We start from the raw sequence: 20,650 nt of genomic DNA, 5'->3' as shown, positions 1-20,650 counted from the left end.
AGTTATCCTCTGGTGATTTTTAAAGGCTTCCCAATTGTCTGGCTTCCCAGTAACCTTCACCACATTGTCAGTCATGGTTGTCTTGTCTTCCTCTTTGGATGTTTCTTCTTACTTGGGATGAATTTCTGCTGTGCCTCCCAACTTACCCCAGAAACTCTTCCCATTGCTGCTCCACCATTGCAGGTCTGCTTCCAATCTATTCTGGTCATCCCTTCAGTCATACCATTGTAGTTACCTTTACTCAATTATAATACCAATGTGTACAGCTTCTACCTCTCAAATTACAGGGTGAATTCGACATGGTCACTCCTTAGGGGTTCCTTCACCATCAGCTCCCTAATCAAGTCTGTCTCAATACACATCACCAAATCCAGAGTTGCCTGTTGTGTAGTGGGTTCTAACACAAGCTGCACCAATAAACCATCTCGTAGACATTCTATGAATTCCTTTTCTTGAAATCTGCTGACCAACCCAAATTTTTTAGTCCAACTATATATTGAAGTCCCCTTTAATTATTGCAATAGTGCCTTTTTCATATATCTTTTCTGTCTCCCGATCTGTTTTCTTCTCTACATTCTGACTACTGCTAGGAGGCCTGTACATAACTCCAATCAGAGTCATTTTTTTCCTTTGTGATTCCTCAACTCTACCATATTAATTCCATACCATCTGAATCTATATCACTTGTTGGTATTAATTTCATTTCTTACCAACAAAGTAACCCAACCCCCTGATCATCTGCCTGTCCTCTTGTTAAGATGCATATTCTTGGATATTTAGTTCCCAGCCCTGATCCCCTTGCAGACACATCTCTGTGACACCAACAACATCATACCTATCAAGTTCAATCTGCAGTACAAGTGCATTTACTTTATTTTGTGTACTGTATGCATTTCAGTACAACACCCTCAATCCCCTTTTACCTGCCCCCTTTTTCATAGTTGTGCCCATATCTGCTATGTTTGAAGTTAGATTCATGAGCCCTTCCATACTTTCTATCCTATTGCTTGTTCTGGAAACTTTAATGACGTCTGCTGAGTCCTCTCCCCCTTTAACTTTTTTGATAAGTTTCTATGTAACTGAACCTACCTCCCATTATCTAGTTTAAAGGGACATTTAGTTACTTAGAAATATTCGACTGGCTTTTCCAAGGAATAGCAATCTTTCTATATCTCATCTCTGGGTCTTGAGGTTGGCAGATGGGAGATGTATTAGTTCCCAGAGGGAGTGATCCCATGGGCTCCAGGGCAGGGACATCAGGTTAGGAGAATGTCTGGAGAATGAGAATTATGTCCAGAGCAGAGGAAGGGGATTTGGAAGGATTGGGTCTAGAGGAGAGTGGGGTGGGATTGCAAATGTTATTGGGCTAGACCAGTGGGGTTTGGGGGGATTGAGGGGATGCAGGTCAGGTCTGACAGCAGGAATGTGGTTGAGGTCAAAATAGGAGAAGGGGCTTGGGTCTGGCAACAGTGAAGGGTGTGTCAAATCTCAGAAGTGAGGGTATCAAATCGAGCCATACTTTACCATGATGGTTGTTACTGTCAGTGCATCCTCCTATTATCAACAGGCTGATTTCTGATGCCAATGACCAGATGTCACTACTGGCTGTATACTGATTTTGCCTCTTTCTCTGTTTAACCTTATTACTGGGGAGCTCACCTGTATCTTTCAGACTGGCAGCACCGAGCTGAATTAAACAATCTGCTATGTCTTATTTGTCAGAGGCTTTCCCATGGGTGACAACAGTCAAAATGAGGGACTTTGGGATTTGGAGCAGATGTTGGCTGTCTTCCTGTCCAGGTTATTTAAGAACAACACTCATGTAGCTATTAAGGCACCAAAATCCAAATTAGGAGCATTTGTCAACACAAAAAGCTATCACTTCATTAATATATAGCTGGTGGGTGATTACAGCAAATGGAACACTCAAACCTGTTCTTATTTCACAGACAGCTTCCTTAATACCTTCACCCTGCGATACTTATGCTTCTCACAGCTATACCACAATGTTAAGGTAGCTCACCAACACCTTCTCAAGGAATTAGGGATGGGCAATAAATACTGGCCCAGCCAGCAATGCCAACATTCTATGTGTGAATATTTTCATAGAATCATAGAATCATCTACAGCGTGGAAACAGGCTCTTTGGCACAACAAGTCCACACCGACCCTCCAAAGAACAACCCACCCAGACTCATATCCCTACCCTATTATCCTACATTTACCCCTGACTAATGCACCTAACTTACACATTCCTGAACACTATGGGCAATTTAGCATGGCTAATTCACCTAACCTGCACAACTTTGGATTGTGGGACGAAACCCACGCAGGCGTGGGGTGAACTCCACACAGACAGTCGCCAAGGCTGGAATCAAACCTGAGTCCCTGGCACTGTGAGGCAGCAGTACTAACCACCAAGCCACCGTGCTGCCCCATTTTTTGAAAATGACTCCCAATGGACAAAGATACTTGGGCAATGGCACCTCAATAATTCAGTTGTTGCCAATGCAATTTGGAAATGCTGTCTTTTTGATGTCATGGAGGCTATTTGTTGAAACATTTGACAGAGTAGATATGCTGACATACAAACAATTGTATTGTCTTAATCCCACTCCTTATGCCTGAGATTCAATAGTCCAAGATTATTAACTGCAAGAGATGAAGTCTTGAAAATCCATTGCTATTTGCTGTACTGGTCTCGCCACAGCAGAGCCTATAGTTTGAGTGTCAGCTATTAGAACTTTTACTGAACCTGCAAAGACAACAGAAAAAGAACATACCTTCTTGCTATGGGATCCCAGCCAAACTGTTCCTAGAGTTGACCACATTCTCCAAGTTAGACCACACAAGCTGAGGCAGATTCAAAATATTTTAAGTTATGAGAATAAAAGTACCTGGCAAGCATTCCAATGTCTTGCATCCTACGAGCCAAGCACATTTCTTTTCATAGTTGTGCCTCTGAAGTTTAGATCTCTATCCTATTCATGCTGATGGAAAAAACCCAAGATGGCACTGGACCATGGTGACCCCTTGCAAGCCATTTACAGCTGATCTTATTCTTACATATCTTATAATAATTCCTCTGTTGAACCATCATCTGAGTTGTTTCTGTCTGCTGCAGCTTGTTTGTGCCAGGAATATCACCAATGCAGCATTTTCTATTCTCCGAACTCATTATAAACCAATTCTAAAAATCAATCTAAGTCCCAGCATAGAAATTTATTGTATCATGCTGAGGTGTGTTTGACCTCTACTGCAAGATAATTAAAGATCAAAATATCTATCCATTATAATCACAAGTATATAAAATTGAAAGCAATGGTTCATGTTCCAGCAGTTGCAAAGTAAACAGTTTAATATTGTATAAGCAACAAAAAAGCAACATTTTTTTGGAAACTGTCCCAAAAACATGCCCATACATTTGAAAGCAAACCCCAGTAAACAATTCACCATAGTATCATCATAAAATATTTAGCTAGAATAACCCATAACATTTTGTGATTTTGCAGCTTCCAACATTTTAAGGAACTGGAAAAATCCTTGTATTTTATTAAGACAAAGCTGTCTCATCATGCAAATGAAGTACATTAAAAAGTATCATTTTAAAATGACATGGCATGACATCCGAGTGAAATACTTTATAAACTAAACACCAAAACGATCATTGCTTAACGTACGCTTTTAAAAAGCAAAATAAAATGCAAATATGTCACAAGAAAAATTAATAATCTAAGCCACTAAGTCCTCTCTTTATCCAAAAATACTCACCACATTTTAAAATTAAGATTAATATCACCTAACCATTATTTCATTACTACTTTGTTTTTTTAAAGTTTTCAACCCTGATGGTACTTCTTTTAATGGATATTGACCCTTCACCTGTGTTCCAAACTAAGAAAGTAAGTAAAAACCTTTATGATTTTGATGTTTGCCAATTATAGTTACGAAATGAGTAGATATTTTGTAAAATTCAAATCATGAAATTCTAACTTGGAAATAGAATCAGGCATTCAAAGCACCCTTCAAAATGGTGTGCACAGACAGGGTGGACATAGTATTGATCTGTCAGCATTACTTCACACAGTATGTTATATTCCTGATTGATATTCAGACATACAGCCAATACTACTAAACCTCTCATAAAACGGTCAATAACACACCCTTTTTTTCTTAAAAGAATTATAAATACAAATAGGAAGCTGCCACCTGAAGCTGTTACTAACCACCTATATATGAAGAGTTACTGGGCATATATGTGCGATGATCCACATCAGAATTTTGCAATCTCCAGCAAGACCCTGAAACTGCTGAAGTTTATCTTTCTTAGGCAACTCAATATTTGGTGAGTCAAGTGTAGGGTCAGAAGAACACCATCACCAACTAAGTAACGTATTTGTGAACTTAAATCCTTTTGCTGTGAGCTTTTGATGCTAATGGTGTAATTTGGTGGTATCGTGGGTAATGCATTTCTGTTCTGTGTTTTGCCATTTTAGATGTTTAGGAGTTGGTTTAGCTCTTGAAAAATAGATATGTGTGATCAAATTTCTAGACCTTTTCCAAAACCTGTGAATAAGTTGAAACTTGCTTTTAATTTGGGACTTAGAGCATGTTTGTCATCTGCACAAAGTTCTAATGATTACATTGGATATTTTTGATAGGTTTCACTGACAAATTTCACTGCTGCTTACAAACTTTGGTTCCAGTTTGGTCAAGATAATTGAAGTCATCTCTTTTCTCAGTATTAATGAGACTGTCAAGCGATATTATACTTGTAGCTCTTCCCTCATGCATATAAACATGGGGTGCGCAATGGTCTTGGAGGTCTTCCCTGTCATTGTAGAATTGCACTCTCTGAAACAAATATTAGACAATAGCTGTTTTTAAAAAAATAACACTGTTAAACAAACATACAAGGCCTGTAAGAAAGATGACAATTTATTTTTTGTTGCGTTCATATACTGAACCACAACTAAACAATGAAAATACCTATATTCAGAAATACAAATAATGCCAGGGAAAAATATTATCTTCCTCATCTATAAATTTCTTTAATTCACATTTACGTTGGAAAATGCTCAACAATACAATTTTGAAAATCTAGCACTGAACAACTTTTGCTCATATGAAGCTTATTTGGAAGATAGCCCTAGGGTTCAGCTTGTTTCTAGAATAGCAACTTCATTTCACCATCCACATAGTAATGGCAAAGGGACATTGGAGCATACACTCAGTGCATTTATGTTATAAAAAGCCTTCAACATTAGTGGACGTTGTATTGCTCTGCCAACTAAGCAATTAATTATATTGTGTCTAATCACTATACCTGTACCTGGTAGATAAGATCATCTAGATTACTTCTCATGACTTGTCTGGATCCAGTTTGGTGTATAGTTGGAGACATAGTTGACTCAGAGAAATGTATTCTACCCTGAGGATTTAGATGCACAAATTAGACAACAATGAATAAATTATTACATTTTTAATCAAAATTCCTAGTGGTTTGAACAGATAATCTAATGACATATACAACTTCACACCAGCAATCTAGAACTAAAAATATATTAAAAGACATAATCAAGACAAATTATTTTCTTTTGCAGTTTTTTAAACTAATTTTTGACAGATGTTAATTTTCACTTTAAAACTATGATTATCAATACATTTTAGCATATTGATTACATTAGATTGGGGTAGCAATGCAATCTGAATTTCTAAGTATCTGATCAAGATGGAAACTAGTAACTTTGCAATTGGCATACAAAGTTGATAGAGTTTGCCTCTACATTAAAAATATATGTTTTCACAATTTTAAAATGTATTAGGTGTGGTATAATGGCAGTAATTGTAATAAGGTATGATACTAATGAATGAATATCAGAGAAATTTCCTATGTTCTAGCCAACATTTATCCCTCAATCTACATACATATTATCTGGTCATTATCTCATTGTTGTTGATGGTTCCTTACTATATGAAAATTAGCTGTTACATTTGCCTATATTCAAACAGTGACAACATTCAAAAAACGATTCTCTAACTGTGAAGTACTCTGGATATCCTGGCAATATGAATAAGGTTATATAATAGTATGTTCTTTCTCCTTTCTATCATGTGTTGCTGGAATATTTCCTCTGATACGGTTTCCATTATTTCTAGCACATTATTAGCATCTCATAAAATGTCAACCATGGCTCACTTTGTCATAGTTTCACTTCTGAGTTACAAGTTCTGGGTATGAGTCCCTTTCCAGGATTTGTGTATAAATATCAAGATTGACACTCTAATGTTTTACTAAGGGAGGGCTACACTGTTAGAGCTGACATCCTTTGAATAAAATGTTAAGTCAAAGTCTCACTACCTGCTCAGTTTGGTGTGTAAGATTTCACGGGTGGAGTCCTATCGGGGTCTGAGTTGCATGGGCTATGGCAAGATCTGTGACAGAATCAGGTGAGGAATTTGGTGAGTAAGGTCAAAATTGACAACAGGAGCATTTCACTCCATCTTTTTGCTTTTGACAATTGGCACAGCCAGCTTCTTGTTAAGCAATGGCAAGTTGCCAATTATTTGGGATTATTGATAATGGCCTAACTTGCCTCATTAATATTTAGCTTCCTAATTTACCAAATATTCTATACATTGAGAAAATGTGAAATGGAAGTCAGGGCAGGTCCCTGGCAAATTCAATATGCCACTTGCTGTGAAGGACCTCCATGCTGGACAGTGAACATCAACATCTCTGGGAACACTCCACGGACAGCTACCACATGCACCACACGTCCACAGACATTGGTATCCAACAGTCTCTGTGCCACCCCCTAAGAGCCCTCATGACACCCTCGGATCCATTTATATCATGCTTCTGCATTTCATTGTAGTCCCCCCAAAAAACTCAGTGCAATTCAGACTTAGCGAAAAACATAAGATTTGGTCCAATGACATTATTTTGAAGAGAAGCAAAGAGCTTTTCCTATGACCTAGCCTCTGAATCAATATCACAAAAACAGATTAATAGGTCATCATATTGCTGTTTGTTGCTGCACATTTTGTAAATTAGAACAATGGCTATATTTCACAATACTTCACTGGCCCTGAAAAGCTTTATACAAATGCCACTTTCTTCTATAAGAAAATCAAACAGAATAGTATACTGTATATTGAAAATGTCTTGAACTAACATGAGATATGATCCTAAAGATATGTTCATATGCTATGTTTGGGTATAAATTTTTTTTTTAAGTAGAAATAATTGAACAAATTTGGTCTAGTATTATCTGTATCAAACAACTGCAGCTGAAGTCAAAGGAAATATTTGGCATGGGGATGCTTCATCAATAAATAATAAATGCATTCTTACTGCAGTCTCCAGGCCATTATGATTATTGAAGTCATAGCTAGGTGAAGAGTTCACTGGGGTCAGATTTTCTGCTGAAGGTTGGAAGAATCCCTGAAGTAAAAAAAAAATCTTTAATTGTACCATAATTGAATCGCATTGAAGAATAAGAAAGCCATATACTCCCTGGAAATTAACATTCTAGATGGGATAGAAAAACACACCGATCAGGGCATAGATTCACAAGCCATTGAAGTTTGTGATGCAAGTAAATAAGTTCATTAAAAGAGCAAACACAACTCGAAGGTCCATTTCAAGGGGCTAGAGTTGAAGAATCGGCAAGTTACATTTAATCTGTACAGAATCATAGCCAAGCAGCAGCAGAATATATATTAAGTCCATAATTGGATGAGCTTGGGCAGATATACCACAGCTGGGATCATCCAGATGGTGGCTGAGACCAGATCCTATCATTTAACTGAAGGTGGTCTCTTGGCAGCAGTCCAGGGAAGTGAGGAGGTGAACTAATGATGTCTTTGATCAACCATCTTCTTATGTATCAACTTGGAATCAACAGCAACAGTCTTTCATTCTGTGGAGGACCTCCTTCACCACATGAATAGTCCTAGTGCCTGTAGTCAGGAGGGAGTTTTGACATTTTACAGTCCTGCAGGGCGAGCTTTCTTGTTGAGATTCCATTGTATTTCATCTCTGCCTCAGTGGCTCCATTAGTACTGTTGGCTGGACATCACTGTGAGCTCTCTTACTCAGCCTCCTGATTGACTGGTCCACCAGATGTTCATGGTGGATGGGTGTCCTGGGTTGGCTTTTTTAAATTGGCTATATCCAGAAAGATCATAAGTAATCATGCCACTTCTGGGTTCCTTATCTGGATTGAGCACACACTTGGATTGTGGCTCAATCTGGAAGATTGACAGAAATGTAAATTTAAAATTCCCACATGGATTAAAACATAGATTTTTATTGCTCTTCAATCTATTAAAGTATGAATGTATGCTACACATGGAATAAAAAAGTTTTATGCATATTATCCTATATGTGTTTCAGTAACTGTGAGTGCAATGTTCCCCTCCCTAGAAGTGGTGAGACAAGTGGCAATAATTAATGGGTTAGCCCTGGACAGAATTATATTCTTCCTGCTTGCTCAACCTAGTTCTGATGGAGAGTCAAACTGGAATGTTAACTCTTTTGTTTTCTCTCTACAAATGCTGAGTTTCTCGAGCATGCTTTGTCTTTCCTTCAGCTTTCCAGCTTCTGCACTATTTTATGTTTATTGGATTGTAAGCTCTCTCACCAAATGGTAGACTATTAATGTTGTGTGTCAATATGATTAGATTACAGATGTGCAGCTGATCCTATTCCATAGTTAAAATGGCAATAATGGGAGTGAGGTGTAGCATTGTCTGAAGTTTTTTTTATATTCACCTTTCATAGGATAGAATCCCTACAGTGCAGAAGGAGGCTATTCAGCCTATCACCAATCATCCCACCCAGACCCTCACTGTGTTCTTAGTCCTAAATTTGCCATGGCTAACCCACTTAGCCTAACCTGAACACTGCAGACAATTTCAACAAGGTCAACCCACTTAACTTGCACATCTTTGGATGTAGCAGAAAACTGGAGCAAACCTGCACAGACATAGGGAGAATGTGAAAACTCCACATAGTCACCCAAGGCTGGGATCAAACCCAAGTCCCTGGCGTTGTGAGGTAGCAGTGTTAATCACTGAGCCAGCGTGCCATTCTTTCCTTTGCATGTTCATTTGGCATGTTATTGAAATAATATTGAAAATGTCATGGACAGGAAGTAAAGAAAGGTACTTATTGAAATGTTTAAAAAACTATTCAGACTGAACCAAATCTTGAGATCTTGTGCAACTTTATGTGGAACTCCATTATTGTTACATCAAGGAATTAGAATTTGTGAGTCTATTTTAATTATGTTTTTGTAAAGTAAATAACTTCTACTAAGGATTCACACTTGGGAAAACAGTTGTTTACTTTATGTTTGAGCAGATTCTCATTCTCTATTTGCAAAGTGCCTGAAGTTTCAAAGCCATGGAGTAAAAAGTGACCATTTTCTTCTGGCAAGAATCGTGAAATAAAGTCAGCCTGCAGAAGAAGAAAATAAATAAATCAGCTCAAATTTGCAATATACATTGCTTTTCTTATGCTTGTATAGTTTACAAGGAAATATTTTCTTTCATAGCCTTGAATCTATGGAATAGTTACACTATAATCCAAATGTTCTATATCCTTGGTTAAATTGCCAACTTATCTCTCATCATGCACCATTCCCAGAATAATGCGCTGCTTAACTGGATGGCTGGCATCCCTTGTGTCCATGCCATCTTTCAAAGTTCACTAGTTGGACGTGTGTTGCAATCCGGTGTTGACCTTTACTGGCCGAGTAATAGCATAGCTGGCAAAAAAACCACACTGACCATGGCTGATACTTCCTTCCATTTGCTACCCCAATATCTCATTTTAGTTACTGTTTAACAACCAGGTCACACTCTTTACCTTTCCTTAGCTACATCCCACCTAAGATCCTCTCTGAATCTTCACGACTTTCCCTAATGTCCAGTGGTCACCCGCATCTTGTCATTGTTTAGGAAGAGAATATAACACACAGGCAAGCATTGGACAAAATCAAACATGATCTTTTATTAGCAGCCAACCAAAGGGACCACAAAATAAATAAATAGAGGTTGCAGTTTGCACCCACAGTTAGAACCAGATGCACGCATCTTGACCTTGAAAGTCCATAATGCTCTTCAGCTCCCAGCTAGCAGCTACTGGAACTGCGTATCAATCAAACTCTGTCTGACTTGTAGCGCCAAATACTTCTGAGCTCTGACATCCCTAAGGAGAACTTTGTGCAGCTGAATATCCTCATCCTTCTCCGAACTCCCAACTCAACATCTATCACATTGCCTCTTTGCCTGATCCAGTTCTGCAGAACACAACATTCTAGGATAACGTGGCACATTCTGTCTGGACTATACTGGAGGACTACCCCAGACTATTCTTGAATGCTGAAGTATACATAAGGAGAAGCTAGAGCTAGAATTTGTTTTAATGTATGGAGATAACATAAATGGAAATCATTGTATGGCAGAGATATCAGGAAAATCCCCATTATTTATGGAACAATAAATTATTTGAAATGAATGCAGATAATGCTGAAATAAAAGCTGAGAATTCAAAATATAGTCAGACAGTGTTGTGGAGAGAACATAATAGATAATGCCGTCTTTACATTTCCTAAACAAATGACACCTACTATTCATCTGTATTTTCACTGTGGATTGCCATCCCCACACTTACACAGTGCACACCTATACTGAGCAGACAGTGCTCACATTTACCACGGCCATAGCTGTCAATTGCAAAGGCACTGTTCATAATATTTTAAGCATGCTAGTTATTTGGGGACATTCAATATGTTCTTTCCAGTTTGTCAGCATACTTGTACTTAACTCACTCAGCAGATAATTCTGCATTTATTTTGAGCACCCTCATTGTTTCCTTGTTCTGAACTGGAATTCAATCCATAGCTCTGCACCTTAACACCTCCAAATTCTTCTGTCAGCAAATCTTTATTTAAATCCCAAAGAAATCATATATCAAACTCTTTCTATATTAAATTTTACTACATGAAGTACAGAAAAGAAATCCAATCAGCTCCCTCTCTGCTCATTTTCTCTCTTTCTCCTTCTACCCCTCTGTCTCTTAGTCAGGGGTAAATATAGGGTAAGGGAATAAATCTGGTTGGGTTACTTTTTTAAGGGTCGGTGTGGACTTGTTGAGTCTAAGGGCCTGTTTCCACACTGTAGGGTATCTAATCTCTCTCTATAATAAAGAAGACACACTCTCCAAAGCTAATCATGTTAAGATTACCTTGCCAACTAAAGGGATGAAAATTGTAAATCATCCACAAAACCTTTCTATAAAATTATCTTTACACATCATAACTCAGATTAAGACAAGGATAACAAGAGGAGCTGGGAAAATAAGTAAATTTTGATCACTTACTGAACATGGTGCACCACCTCCTTCTTCATTGTACATTATTAATGACCCATTAGGTTCATCAGGGACTAAATTAGTCCGCATCTTGTTGGGGAAATTACAAAACAAAAATGAACATGGAACAACTGTAAGAAGGAAAAGGACAATACAATGAGTGCTAATGCATAATACATACGTGATCCAAGTATTACAGTTTGACTCCATATATTTTAAGAAAGCCAGGAGTAAATGTTTGTTGAGTAGCAAGAGCTGAATCACACAAATTACTGTACACAGAGAGGCCATTTAACCTATTACACTTGCATATCTGGCAACTGTCATACATCTGCAGAATCAAGACCACTACCAGCAATGGTGAGAGTAGAATGCTGCCATCATTCCTCTTTTCTATTCTCAATTAACATTCTATTAAGTTAACATTTTTCCTTTTTATACTGGGTCTGAACTGTTGCTCAGTTAACAGTGGTAAAAAATGAAACACTCTTGAGTCTTAAAGAAAGAGACACTTGATTTAACCACAAGATGAAGTCTATTGCATACTAGCAAGTTGTGTTAACCAGTTAGATATAATTTTTAAATCTATCAGGAGCCAGGGATGACATATCTGACCCCATCAGGATCTTGATTTGGACTTTGTCTTGCTGAGATGGTTAAATGTTTGAGAACTAAGGGAATCAAGGGATATAGGGACAGAGTGGGAGATTGGAGTTGATATAGAAATACAATAATGATCCTATTGAATGAGAGAGCAAAACTGGATGGGATTGTTTGGCCTGCTCCTGCTTTAATTCCTCATGTGTTTATGTACTATATTAATTGCTGCTACGTGTACAATCCAGAATCTTACTTGACTGAAAACAAAAAAATGCTGGAAATCACAGCAGGTCAGGCAGCATCTGTGGAGAGAGAGCAAACTAATTTTTCAAGCCTAGATGACTCATCATCAGAGCTCCTCCAGAATCTTACTTGCTTTTTTTTGTATGTCTTTTTGATCTATACTTTGTATGTTTTGCTGTCACTTTGTTCAGCTGCTTTGTTAAATGTCTTAACATGTATTACAACACGGGGTAAACTCTCCTGCTTAAATTAAACCAGCAACACAGAAAAGATTTATCCCATGCAGTAATCTGTGAAAATTCGAGAGGCCAAGAAGTATTTAAAGTAAAAATTAAAAACTTTATTTCTTAAAGTGTAACAGAGAATAATGAACAAACAATTATTTACAAGTCCTTCCTCTCACTTATCTTTTACCTTCCCCTTCTACAATACTAGTCCAATAAAACTCCTATGTAAGATTTACAAAACAAAACTTCTTATCTCAAAACCAGGCAGATTTCGGTACTTCTATTTGGATCTTCCTGTGTCTTCTTTTCCTTTTCTTAGGGATTCTGCTTCACAGGTTACTGATCAATAAAGGTACTTTTAAGAGATCTATTTTTCAGGCAGTCTTCTTGCATGCTGGTAGCTTGGCAGTCCTCCGCTCAACTGTTCAATTTTCCCTAATCTTTTACCCCCAAAGCATCGGGTTGTTTTATTGACTTTTAAGATTGTCAATATAGTAAGTTCAAACTGGATTGGAGTTTGATATTTTTCAGGGTATAATTTAAATTAATTGGCCTCATTCAAATCTATTTTGTCATTTCCAGGCAACCAGCTACCCCAGCTACCCCAGTAGCGAGAGCACCTATTACATTGTATCTTATTGAGAACACTTGGTGCTTTAGGTAGCTCTATCAGCTTTTAACTCTCTTAAAGGTACAGTACACCCACATCTTCATAACACATGTGAGTATATTTCCTTTTGCTGCCCTTCTACTCCAAATTTATTACTTTACATTTAAGCCATTGAAATGAATCAAACATTTCTTTTACCTTGTGTTAATGTTAGTACGTGAATGATTGTTTAAAAATAAAGGAACTAATTGGATTGTTTAATTTTCTTTCTTCATCAATATATTTTCTTTACTTCTCTTATAGGGATGGTGGAATATCTCAACGATCAACGACAGGAAATGAAGCTTAAATTATTTGGAATTTATATTTGAACTGACTGTAAATGAGAGATCCAGGATATTTGTATACTTACGAAGCAGTAATAACAATGAGGCAAACACAACACCAATGGCTGTGCCAACGCCAATGGATCTATGGATTTCCAGGCTTTCACATTCAACCTCATCTGGGCAGTGACAAACACGCAAATTCAATACATTCACATTACTAATTCCTTGTCGATCATGGATCTTGAAAGGCACTGCATAAACTCCTGGTAAGGGATCCTGCAGACTCATAAGCTGTGAAGATGTGCCTGAACACAGAGCACAGTCAATGAATAAAACTGAACTTTATACATTATACCACAACACCAATTTGTAAATTGAATGTGCCTTTTTCAATAATAAAGCATCTCAAAGCACTTTATAGTGGAGCTATCAATCAAGCCTCATAAGGAGGTATTAGGTCAGGTGACCAAACATTTGATTGAAGAGGTAGGTTTTGAGGAGTCTTAAAGTGAAGAGGGATAGAGACATTTAGTGAGGGATTCAAAAGATTGACAATTGAAAAACATGGTCATAAATTGGGAATGCTCAAGAGGCTGGAAATGGAGAAGTGCAGACTTTTTATGCAACAGGGATTTGAATGAGCTTAAAGTTCCACTGATTAGAATATGCCTAGAAGTGGTAAAATGGTCAAGTCTAGAGATAAGAAAAGAGAGATGAAGATTTCAGAAGCAGACGAACGGAAACTGCGAAGAGTCAGGCATGTTATGAAGGTCCTAAGAGGTCCCCCTTCTATCCTTATTGATAGAAGATGTGATTCAAAACTTATCACGGTGTTAAATACCACACCAAGGTTCTGGTCCTACCTCAAACAGTTGTCATGGAGAGGAATGGAGTTGATGGATAGGTAGTTTGCCTTGGGACTGAACACAATGGCTTCAAAATTCCCTTTATTTAATTGGAATAAGTTTATGCTCAGCCAGTGCTGATTTCCAGTGAATGTAGCAACAATTCAGAGATTGTTGAGAGAGATGATAGGGCTGGGAATCATAATTGTATAAACATAAGATGTAGATTCAGCCTTTCTTGGAGTATCCTCCATCAGTTACTATGATCATCATGGATTTATATCTCAGCTCCATTTTCCAACACAATTCCATATTCTTTCATTCCCTTTGTATCCAAAATTCTATTGTTCCGTTTTAAATACACAACAACAGAGTGGCCACAGCCCTCTTTGGGATGCTGCATGTAAATTCCACAACCCACTGAGTGACAAAAGCTCTGCCCACCTCTAAGTCCCAAATGGCCAACCTCTTACTCTGAGACTGTGACACTGATTCTCAGTGCTCCAGGTTTGGGAAATATTCCTCAGTATCCGTACTACCAAGGGACTTAAGAATCTTATGTTTCAATGAATTCACTTCTCATTATGATAAATTACATTGAGTAAAGGTTTTGTTTGCTCATGGTCTCTTCACAATATCCACCATCTAAACCACCTATGGCAGCTACCTGTCAAACCCTGGGACTCATGCATAATTACAATCCCTAAAGTGTGGAAACCGGCCCTTTGGCCCAACAAGTCCACACCGACCCTCCGAAGAGTAACCCACCCAGACCCATTCCCTTACACATTTACCCCTGGACTAATAACCTACACTATTGGCAATTTAGCATGGCCAATTCACCTAACCTCCACATCTTTGGATTGTGGGAGGAAACCAGAGCACCTGGAAGAAACCCACGCAGACACAGGGAGAATGTGCAAACTCCATACAGTCGCCTGAGGCTGGAATTGAACCTGGGTCCCTGGCACTGTGAGGCAGCACTGAGCCACCATGCCACCAAAAGGATGTGTAGGCTCTACCAAATAACACTGCCCATTCTCTCATCATTAAAAATTTCCTACTCCTCGATTTCCCTCCACAAAGAGAATAACCTCATGTCTGTTGACATTATAGCCCATTCACCTCACCATAAACCAGCCACTCTGTTAATTAAAGTAGAGTGTATTAGGTTGGAGGAGAAAGTGAGGACTGCAGATGCTGGAGATCAGAGCTGAAAATGTGTTGCTGGAAAAGCACAGCAGGTCAGGCAGCATCCAGGGAGCAGGAGAATCGACGTTTCGGGCATGAGCCCTTCTTCATGTATAAGGTTGGAGTTTGTCACTACTTGGACAATGACTTGTTTACCTATGAATGGAACACTGGTAATGGGTTGTTGAGTTATGAGCCATACACTTGTGATATCTCACTTCATGAGTAATTCTAAAGCGGAGTAAAATTTGAAGTCTGGTCTCTTCTATCGCCAAGCAACTGAAAGATGTTTAACATGTCGCCTGCAGCCTCAATTTATTTTCTCCACAGACCAGCACCACTCCCCCCATCCAGTCCTACATTGCCCATAGGTCTGGACACACCACACTCAGTGTCCTGTCCACATAACCGCATAAATTGTAAATTGCTGAGGGCTCAAACATTGCTCCTAACTAGCCACAGCCTGAAGCGATCTATTCACTCCTATCCTCTGCCACACATCTGCCAACCAATCCTCGAACAATGCAAAGATATTGTCTCCAAACCATGGCCCTTGACGTCATTCATGACCTCCTGCATCCTGAAAATTATTCAATTGTCAACCCTGGCACCCCGCCTCTAGTATAACCAAATAGCCTTACTCCCAAAACCTGTTCAGGTGGAAACTCATGATATATTCTGGAACAGTATTACTAAGGAAGCATTTAGCTGAGAAATAGGAAGGGACCAAGAATCAATCTTCACAGTATATCAGAGGTAAAAGGTGCAAGAGCAAGAAGAGTAGTCATTAAAGGGAATTCTCTGGCTGACGCTAAAAGAATAAGAAATTCAGGGGTAGATGGCGATGGAGTAGTAATTTACAATGATGAAAGGATTGTTTTGCAAAAGAGGAGAAATACTATTATCAAAACAATATACACTTATACCAGTTGAATGTCTTCTGAGCATACAACACAAGGATTTCAATACATTAATTACTATCAATAAGTAAACTGAGGAACAATGATGGGAATATAAGTGAAAATTTCAAGTTCTGCTTCACTATCAACTCTTATCTTTAAAAATCACACAACACCAGGTTATAGTCCAACAGGTTTAATTGGAAGCACACTAGCTTTCGGAGCGACACTCCTTCATCAGGTGATTGATGAAGGAGCATCGCTCCGAAAGCTAGTGTGCTTCCAATTAAACCTGTTGGACTATAACCTGGTGTTGTGTGATTTTTAACTTTGTACACCCCAGTCCAACACCGGCATCTCTGAATCATAACTCTCATCTTGAAAGCTTTAAGAACACTCACCATATGCTGTTGATAATTTCCACATCTTCTTTCCAAATACTTTGGTATCCATTAGTTCAAATGTGAATGGACCACTGAATGGATTTTCATCATCATCTGCTGCCATAATATTGATGGATCGCGCATTGCCATTAGTGCACATATGTTGATTGTTGTTCACTATATATGGTGCATTGTCATTAACATCTGACAAGTGTAAGTGCAGAGTGGCTGTTCCAGTCAAAGGTGGCACACCTAAAATGAAGAAAAATTTACACAAATCTATCCATATTAATTCCCTTTTTTTAAAGAGATTGCAAGTATCACAGTTACTAAATGCATTTTATAAGAATAACTTCAATTATTGATTGACAAGTTCCTGTTTTCAGTTTCCAAACAAAAATGTTCCATCAGTTTTGTGTACAATGTCTTATTACGATAAATGGATCAGAAAACTTAATGTGCTTAGTGGAAAAATGCATGAAATTACAGTATTCACTCACTTCCAATATTCAACCCGTGAGACACTTAATGGGAAAGTGCTAACCCATTTTACTATGGCATTTCTTCTTTGAGATGACAGCAAAAATTGTACAGTTCTATTACAGTTGAATGAACTTATCTTACTTTTAATTGGGAAACTGCTCCCTTGCAATAATCTTCTCTTCCTCTGTATAAATATTTTTTTCAAACATTTTTAAAACCAATAATAAATCAAATAGGGAAAGAATAAAGACTGGTCATGCTTATAGAAGGTGTTCCTCGGTATGAATACTATTACAATTAATAGAATAGCTTTCTCATGCCTATAAAAAGCTTGTTTCAATTACTAGCACTATAAAAACATATATCATGGTCCAGTTTGTTGCCATATCACCATCTATCCCACACCGCTATTTATCAGCATTGACAATTAGGTACTGAAATTTGGCTATGCAATCACAGATATCAATACATGCATTGCAAAAGCTGTATGTCCAACTAAATAACAGAGTATAGAGCATCAGTACCTTCACTGAGTACACCAAACTGTGAGCCTACCAAGCTTGCATCTTTAATCAATTCCTCTACAATACCAAGACATGGGCCACACATGCCAAGCATGGCAAAAGACTAAATTATTTCCACCATTGTTGTGACAGACGTCCTCAATAACTGTTGAAAGTAACCAATTCAGAGATCCTGGAACATGCTAATTCCATCCGCATGCGCACAATGCTAAGACAATGATGTCTGCACTGTCTTGGCTATGTTCATCAAATGGATGATGACCCCATACCCAAAGACCTTCTGCATAGTGAACTGGCCACTGGGTCATAACCTCACCCTAATTGTTCATATCTCAGCCAAAGGGTTGCCTGCATATGCACTGCCAACTGGACACAGTCATTGATAGCTATGATCTTTGGAGGTTAACTGTTTGTAAGGCATGAAAGGAGGTGAGCAGAAAATGAAAACTCAGTATATTGAGAAGAGCACCCAGAGGAAATAGACACCATTGCATTAGGCACCTTCCCTGTCTGCTGTCCTCATCAGGAGCAAATGTAGCAGAGACTGCAATGGCAGTCTCCTGAACCATAACAGGTGATGCTTTGCACAGAGTTGACTACTGCTGTGCAAACTATTGTCCTAAGAGAGAAGAAGCTGTGGGAACACCGAAACCACTGATGTTTATTGTCAGCTATTTTAACCAGTAAAGCAGTATTTGAAACCATAGATTAAAGATACTCTATGCATTATAATGACAAATATTCATCTTGAATCAGAGATTTGGATATCTCACCAAAACAGTTGAAAAGCATCATTAAAACATCTGAATTATTAAAGTCATTTTAAATATCACTTGCCATCATCAACTGCATGAATAATAATATCATAAACACTTCCATTCATGTAGGGTGCTTCTCGATCCAATTCTTTCAACGTTGTGACAATACCAGTCACTTTATCCACAGAAACTAGTTCACCAGGATCATATGCTTTTACATACCTTGAAAAGAAAATGTAATAAAGGAAGAACATTTGATTTTACCGTCTTAGCTAAATGTAATGTATTAACTTATACAGTGACGTCTCTGTAGAATGAAGAGGAGTATGATTAATTTTATGCATCATTGAATCCACTCTGACCACCTCACTCCCAACCTCTTCACACAACACAGGCAGTTTATGTTAAGGCATTGGATTTTAGTTTACAATTTATTATCTTTGAGCTTAATATTTTTGAGGGATTTTGTGCCCACTCTTCAACCATCCACATGCTATTGTCAAATTCCTCAGAGTTCCACTGTTCCCTGTGCACTGCTAAGAATATGGGTAATGGCCATAGCGATGAAATTAGCCATCATCTCCTGACAGCCATAACACATTGTTATCCTTTGGGCAGGAAACCAGGAATGCCAATCAGGACATCATTCCACACCCTCATCTCATTCATTTGCCTGGAATTGTGATCAATGGCACAGCAGTGACTCTCACCACTAACTGAACACATGTCTGCACAATCCTATTCCCATCCCAGTGAAGAAACTTCCAGATGCTCTAAGGAAGGTTCCTGGCTTGATGTAGTTTGCATGCATGTGGTGGAGTTCCATTTGTCTGCTGCCCTTGACCTTCAAGGTGATGGAGGTCACAGGTTTGGAAAGTGCTGTCTAAGGAGCCTAGTTAAGTTGTTGCAGTGCATTTTGTAGGTGGTACACACTGCTGCCATTGTATATCAGTGGTGGAGGGAGAAAATCTTGATAATGTTAGACATCTGCTTTGTTTGGATGGTGTCAAAGTTTCATGAGTTGAAACTACACTTATCCAGGTATGAAGAGTATTCCATCATGTTCCTGACTCGTGCCTCGTCATAGTGGACAAGCAATGAGAAGTCAAAAGGTGAGTTACTCACCACAGAACCCCCAATCTCAGGCCTGCGCTATAGCCGCAGTGTATATATGGCTGGTCTATAGATTAGTTTCAGGTAAATCACTCAAAGATGTTGATAATGGAGAATTTAGCAATGCTAATGCCATTGACTGTTAAAGGACAATGGCTACATTCTTTTTTGTTGGAAATAGTCCTTCACTGGTATTTATTTGACATGAATGTTATTTACCATTTAGCAACCCAAGCCTGGATGTTGTCCAGTTGTCTATTACATGCTGATTATCTCTTTGACCTGCAAGTAGTTCTGTACTGAAACTTCACCAGGCTGACACCTCATCTTTAGGTAAACCAGTTGCTGCTCCTCGCATTGATATAGATATAACCAGGGATAGTGATGGTGGTATCTAAGTATTCATCTGTAAGACATAATTCCATGGAAACCTCTACTACATGCATTGCTTATCTAATCTAGGGGACGGCTCTCCCAGTTTTGGCACAAGGCCCAGATGCAGTAAAAAGATCTTTGCCGGGTTGACAGGTGTGCTGTTGTTGTTTTTCGTATCTTGGCTGGTGCCAGGCTGTCTAGTTTCATTCTTTTTATAAGGCTCTGTAAAGGTGAGTACAACTGCATTGCCATGGACCTGAGTCACAGAGTATTGTGTAAAAGGAAAACAATCCATTTTAGTTTTGAAAGATGGGTGTCCTCATTGAATATTCACAAATTGAGAGGAAGTCACTTATGAGGTAAAAACAATGACTGCAGATGTTGGAAACCAGATTCTGGATTATTGGTGCTGGAAGAGCACAGCAGTTCATGCAGCATCCAAGGAGCAGCGAAATCAACGTTTTGGGCAAAAGCCCTTCATCAGGAATAAAGGCAGAGAGCCTGAAGCGTGGAGAGATAAGCTAGAGGAGGGAAGGGGGAGGGAAGAAAGTAGCATTGGGTATAATAGGTGAGTGGGGGAGGGGATGAAGGTGATAGGTCAGGGAGGAGTGGGTGGAGTGGATAGGTGGAAAAGGAGCTAGGCAGGTCGGACAAGTCCGGACAAGTCAAGGGGGCTGGAATTTTGAA

At 38.6% G+C, this 20,650-nt stretch overlaps 1 protein-coding gene across 4 annotated transcripts in view; it reads right to left on the bottom strand.

Annotated features, from left to right (window-relative positions):
* Positions 1 to 3,340: 3,340 nt before the first annotated feature.
* The window catches only part of LOC122559908 (cadherin-like protein 26), a 42,862-nt gene continuing 25,552 nt past the window's right edge, over positions 3,341 to 20,650 (bottom strand). For 3 of the 4 annotated variants that reach the window (XM_043710016.1, XM_043710017.1, XM_043710014.1), the window contains 8 exons: positions 18,555 to 18,697; positions 16,729 to 16,962; positions 13,476 to 13,697; positions 11,393 to 11,514; positions 9,356 to 9,466; positions 7,358 to 7,447; positions 5,327 to 5,431; positions 3,341 to 4,854 (listed from right to left, as the gene is read on the bottom strand). In XM_043710016.1, the coding sequence (XP_043565951.1) occupies positions 4,678 to 4,854; positions 5,327 to 5,431; positions 7,358 to 7,447; positions 9,356 to 9,466; positions 11,393 to 11,514; positions 13,476 to 13,697; positions 16,729 to 16,962; positions 18,555 to 18,697 (1,204 nt within the window). In that variant the 3' untranslated portion in view covers positions 3,341 to 4,677. The remainder of the gene's footprint in view (positions 4,855 to 5,326; positions 5,432 to 7,357; positions 7,448 to 9,355; positions 9,467 to 11,392; positions 11,515 to 13,475; positions 13,698 to 16,728; positions 16,963 to 18,554; positions 18,698 to 20,650) is intronic. The other variant, XM_043710015.1, reaches the window with a different exon arrangement.

This window comes from Chiloscyllium plagiosum, chromosome 20 (genome assembly GCF_004010195.1).
Source record: "Chiloscyllium plagiosum isolate BGI_BamShark_2017 chromosome 20, ASM401019v2, whole genome shotgun sequence".
NCBI classification, from domain to species: domain Eukaryota; kingdom Metazoa; phylum Chordata; class Chondrichthyes; order Orectolobiformes; family Hemiscylliidae; genus Chiloscyllium; species Chiloscyllium plagiosum.
This window is presented reverse-complemented; position numbering and strand designations above follow the sequence as displayed.